Source organism: Nicotiana tomentosiformis, chromosome 11, assembly GCF_000390325.3.
Source record: "Nicotiana tomentosiformis chromosome 11, ASM39032v3, whole genome shotgun sequence".
Taxonomy (NCBI): domain Eukaryota; kingdom Viridiplantae; phylum Streptophyta; class Magnoliopsida; order Solanales; family Solanaceae; genus Nicotiana; species Nicotiana tomentosiformis.
This window is the reverse complement of record NC_090822.1, coordinates 66,631,915-66,637,862: the sequence shown is the minus strand read 5'-3', so window position 1 is coordinate 66,637,862 and position 5,948 is coordinate 66,631,915. Positions and strand designations below refer to the sequence as shown.

Genomic DNA, 5,948 nt, shown 5'->3' with positions numbered 1-5,948 from the left:
ATATATATATTACATACTAGTCCTGCAAAGCCCTTGCTAAACCTGCCCCCAAGATCAAGGCAATAAAGTTCATCATAATGGTCTTACTTATCAATTATAATAATAATTTGTGCTACGATTTTAGGCACAACTTTTTAAAGATCATCGCTTCTTAACCATTTATTATTCATTATTTATGTTTTCTGATAATATCATTAGATAATTTATTAAAAGAAATACTTATAAGAAAGCAAGTGTGCTAAGGAACAAGCATATATCAAAGGGACAAAGGTAACTTGATATTTAGTAACATAATTTAAAGTATGCAGAATGATTTCAAATGAACTATAATCATAAATTAAAGAAGATATTTTAATATTTTATGAATTTGTGAGCATATAATTCCTGATTAGAGGTAGAAATAAAGAAGATATTTTAATAGATTATTTTGGTATTTATTGATTAACTACTCATAACTTCATATGACCGTAGTGTATGCTAGAAAAAATATGATGATTAAAGTCTAGGTTTAGATGAAATTCAAAAAGACCCAAATTCATTAAAATAAAGTCCAAGAATTAACTTAGTTTTCCATTAACTCATTAATGCTTTATTTTTAAAAGAAAATTCCGCTACCCAACCAATTAAGGATTATATGATTTCTGACAAATTAAATTGTTTTTTAAAAAAATATATCCTTGTTTCAATAGCATGAGACCATCAGCCGTATTTAATAAATGTGAAACTACAAGTTGATCACGTGCTAAGCACCTCTCCCTTTTCCTCTGTTCTATCCCTATTTAATTAAGTAATTTGGTTGAAATTTAAATATTTTTATTTTATTTTCAATTTTTAAAAAGTTTTGAAATTTATTTTCTATTGTATAATTGTGTTAAATCACTAAATCTAAATTTATATTTTCAAAATAATTTTTCTATTAAAAATAAGATCGAAGAGAAATTTAATTATAATTTTAGAATTATTAAGAAAATTTGATCGACAGAGTACTCTCTTAATATCAAATGAGTTCTTCAAGGTTATTGTTATCAGCATTTTAGATTTGTCTTTGTGCATAATTATTCATCATCATTCACAACTTTTCAAGCATTTTTGAAGGGCTCAAAGTTTAATATATTTATCAAATTAAATATAGGAACCTAAGCAAAAAAGAAATAAAGTAGGGGCAAAAAACTTATGGTACATACTTCACCTGCAAAAAGTTAGGTTAAGCAGCTTATGTATTACCAAAAAGGGTTTGAAAGTATATTGATTTATTAGAAACATACTTTAGTATATGAAGTAATAAATAGCAAATACTAGGACATATTTGGAAGAGCAAACCTTTTTGGTTGGCAAGCTAACAAGATAGTTACAATATAACTAAGGACTACAAAACTCTTTACATGGTCCTTGTTATAAGAAATATCAAATTATGGTGGATGTATACTCTTCTTGCATGATATTTATGTCAAATGCTTAATGACATATTCAATAACATATTTTCTATGTTTAATGACATATTCAATGACATATTTTCTTCATTTTTCATGCATATATAAAGGCCTTGTAATAGATAGAAAAATACACACAATGGAAGAAAAAATAAGAATCTCTCCTCTCTTTCTCTCTATATCTCTTAGCTTGTTTTTCCTTGTTCCATATTGTTACTTTGAGTTATATTTTATATCACGTTATCAGCACGAGACTCTACCGTCTTAAGAAGCTCTTTGAGAAGACTAAGGTATAACTTTTTTCCTCTTTTAATTATGACTGATATTATGAAAAGAAAGATCGTTGCCCTGAAATTTCGGGCAAGAACTATATATCATGGGTGTTGGATGCTGAAATCCATTTAGATGCAATGAGTTTTGGAGATGCCATTAAAGACAAAAATAAAGTATCTACCCAATACTGTGCTAGGGCCTTGATTTTCTTGTGCCATCACCTTGATGAAGGATTGAAGATAGAATATCTCACAGTCAAAGATCCACTTGTTTTATGGAATGACATAAAGGAAAGATATGACAACTTAAAGTTGGTCACTTTTTCACAAGCACGATATGATTGAGCTTATCTGAGTCTCCAATACTTTAAGTCTATTTCTGAATATAATTTTGCTATGTTCAGAATTACTTCTAAATTGAAACTCTGTGGAGATACTATCACTGACTATGATATACTTGAAAAAACGTTCACAACGTTTCATGCTTCCAATATAGTCTTGCAACAGCAGTACCAGGACAAAGGTTTTAAGAAGTACTCTGAGTTGATTTCTCTTTTCCTTATGGCTGAAAGAAACAATGACTTGCTCATGAGAAATCATGAAAATCGACCCACTGGGTCCATACCATTGCCTGAAGTGAATGAGGTGTATTCCCATTATTCTAAACGTGGAAAAGGTCGTGGCCCTGTTCGTGGTCGTGCCCAAGGAAGAAATTTTTCTGGTGTTAATCACCCCCCGAAGAAAAATAACCACCAAAAGTGGAAAGGGCCAAAGGCAAATGGTTCAGAAACTGAATATTATCGTTGTGGTGGAAAAGGGCATTGGGCAAATATTTGTCGCATACCAAAATATTTGGTTGAACTTTATCAAGCATCTCTAAAGAATAAAGCCCCTGAAGCTAATTTTATCTATGACAATAAATTTGACATCGCCCACTTGGACGTGACAGATTTATTTGAGCACCCTGATGAAAAAATAAACCACTCGACCGGTGATGGATCTGTGGTTAAAGATGATTGAGCAGTTTGATTTTTATGTTTTTCTATTCGCAGTATCTAATCAATAAATATCTTGTAATTTTTATTGCACTTAATAATACTTCTTATGTAGTTCTTAAAAATATATGTATTTTCGAAATTTCACAAATAAGGAGTAATATCTAAGTAATTAGTGTCCTAGTCTCAGTGATCTTTTAACGCTTTTGATTTTCCTTTACGTTACTTTAATTCTCTTTAAGAAAAGGTTTACAAGCACCCTGGGACAACTTTTGTTACTTCACCCTCAATTCTTTTTCATGTACATGGATGAAATATTATGAATAAAGAAAAGATAAGCAGCTTAGTATGTTCTTTTCTTATGACCATGGTCGGTACTCAGTAAGTATCAAGACTAACCTCAGTGGAGTAGAGACGAGGTACAGTCAAGACACTCACTAGTCTAATAACCTATGCAATATAATATACAAAATAATAGGAAACAAATAACAATAAGGGCAACATAGAACAATTAGTGTTGTGCACATCAAAACAACAAGAACACCATTAATATCACTCAACGAATAATAAATACAAGTACACCCAATTAAATCAAGTTCTTCAAATAAATGTCTTTCCAATGTAAGTACTTCAAGTATAAATCTTCCAAATATAAGTTTTTCAATAAAAATCCTTAGAATACAACCTTGTCAAATAAATATATATTTCGAATATACTCCCTTCAAATAAATTTCTTTCAACTATAATTCTTTCAAATAATATTTTTGGAATATAATTCATTCAAATAAAAGTCACCTTGTGACACCTCATTTCATAATCATAAAAATACGGATCTCCACCCACTTCCATATTTTTACGGTACCTCGTGCCCTTATTTCTATTACAACTGTATGGACAACACACGTGCCAATAATATCAATGTATATAAGATCCACATGATCAATTTATTCCACTAAAGTGAGTTTAAAATTTTTAAATCAAGTAAGAAATTAACAAAGAAATAAATTTATTTTAGAAATCATTTGGGTGAAGAAAATAACATTGCACTTAAATTAAAGCATCAGATAAACTACTAATTTGGATGTAAAACTATTTAATTTGAAACATAATATTAATTTTTTTTATTTAAATCAACTTAATCATCTAAAATCAGTAAGAAAACCCAAAAATATACTTCTTCAGAGTCTCGTGCTTAAAAAAAAAACCAAAGCCACGATACAACTAGGAGCACAAAACACATAATAATAAAGTCAGTTAGTATATCACGGAAGAAGACAAGAATTTACATATTAAATGGAACAAAATCACCCAAGACAAGAACATAAATAAAGAAATATCAATAGGGCACTCCCAAGGTACCGCCTCGTAGTCCCAAATCATAAATAAATTCATAATGTCTCATTTCATTATATTACCGCGGGAGCCTTCACATTTAATTTTTAAAGAAATCATTTTTCTTGAAATAGCATCCCGCGTTTTGGCCACCCTTATCACACCGCATGACTTCTAGTAGTTCCCCCACTAGCCACGCGTTTCAAGCCACCCTTATCTCACCGCATGCGTATCAATATCACAATATTTTACAAATCGCACATCAAGTGCCCAAATATCACAGCATAATACAACTTGCACCTCAAGTGTCCCAATATTATAACATATTACAAATTGCACATCAAGTGCTCAAATATTACAGCATATCACAAATTGCACATCAAGTACTCAAATATTACAACATATCATAAATTGCACATCAAGTGCTCAAATATTACAACTTTTCACATAAATCAACAATACCTTATTTTTTCACCATAAGGAGCCCACGACTCGATCATAATGTGTACAACATCTTAACAAAATGTTCGAGAATGAACAACTCAACCGAATATTATTTCACAATTTGGCACTTTGCCTCAACATGATTCACGACCTTTATAATTCAATACCAAATTTTCAACAACGTGAACTGAGAAGTAACTCATCAAGGAATAACACCTCCTTTAAGTCACAACTTCAAGAAATAAATAGATTTATTCATCTTATTAACTAAATTTTCTATTTAAATTATCTGTAGGTAAAATAAAAAATGAAAGTGTTTTTCATAAAAATGGCAACTCAAACAAACACAGAGTTCACATAAAAGTCAAGTGGCAATCACACCAAATTATCATATAAAAATAACCTCGGCAAACAAGGAATGAGGCATGACAAATAAAGGATTTAATAAGTTACAATAATTTTTTAATTTAATACTTAAGGGCGTCTACGAATTTCAATCGATATAATATGCACATATGAACCAAGTACGTACTCGTCACCTCACGTACATGGTTTCCAATTACATAATTTTTTACATAAGACTCAATGCCTAAGGGGTAATTCCCCCACTCAAGGTTAGGTAAGATACTTATATTTTTGAAGTTAGATCAATATTTCAAAATAGCTTTCTCACGTGAATTGACCTTCGGACGGCTCCAATCTTTCTTGAGCCTTCCTTACACTACTACGAGATTCCGGAAATCCTAGCAACTTCAATTTATTTAGAAACATAATAAAAGTGAACCATAATTAGGAAGATTTTCATGGTTTCAACTCATTTGAGCATTTTATCAATCACTAGGTGTGCAAATTTGGCTACAAGATTCTTCTACAAGATTTCCTTTACTCCTCAACCCAATCTTTACTTATTTTAGCCCAACAATCTTCCCACAAATCTTATAGGTACATACATGTATAAATAATACTCTCATACCCAAGAATCATACTCCTAATCAATCATCTTCTACCCAAATTCGAAATTGAAAACTAGGGTATGGAACCTTACCTCTTAGATGAAGAACTTGTGAGATTTCCTTGTTGGATTTCAAAGTTTGAACAAGATCTTGAGAACAAAATACTTCATCTACTTCCTCTCTCTAGAACACTCTCACTTCTCTCTAAAAAACCTCAGATAATTGCCCCAAAATAAACCCCAAAGCCTATTTATCAAAATGGGTTCGGGTTATGAAAATAGGAAAATTAACCCTCTGAATTCAATTATGCGGTTGCACAATGGACCGCATAATTGGTGTACGGGTCACAAAATGATCGCACAAATCGGTGCCCAGAACTGGGCTGTTCTGGACCATTTTGCGATCAGTTTGCGGTCGTGTAACCATTTTGCAATCGCATAATGGTCGCATAATTGGTCGCATAATCGCATTCTGTCAGCCTTTGGTAATTTGATCATAACGTCTTGTAGGAATGTCCAAATA

General features: G+C 31.3%; 1 protein-coding gene across 1 annotated transcript; it reads left to right on the top strand.

The window, feature by feature from the left end:
- The first annotated feature begins 1,840 nt into the window (after window positions 1-1,840).
- On the top strand, window positions 1,841-2,722 carry LOC104099194 (uncharacterized). The gene is made up of 2 exons (XM_009606112.2): window positions 1,841-2,013; window positions 2,107-2,722. Exons 1-2 carry the CDS (start codon window positions 1,841-1,843, stop codon window positions 2,720-2,722), a joined length of 789 nt encoding a protein of 262 aa, XP_009604407.2.
- The last annotated feature ends 3,226 nt before the right edge of the window (window positions 2,723-5,948 follow it).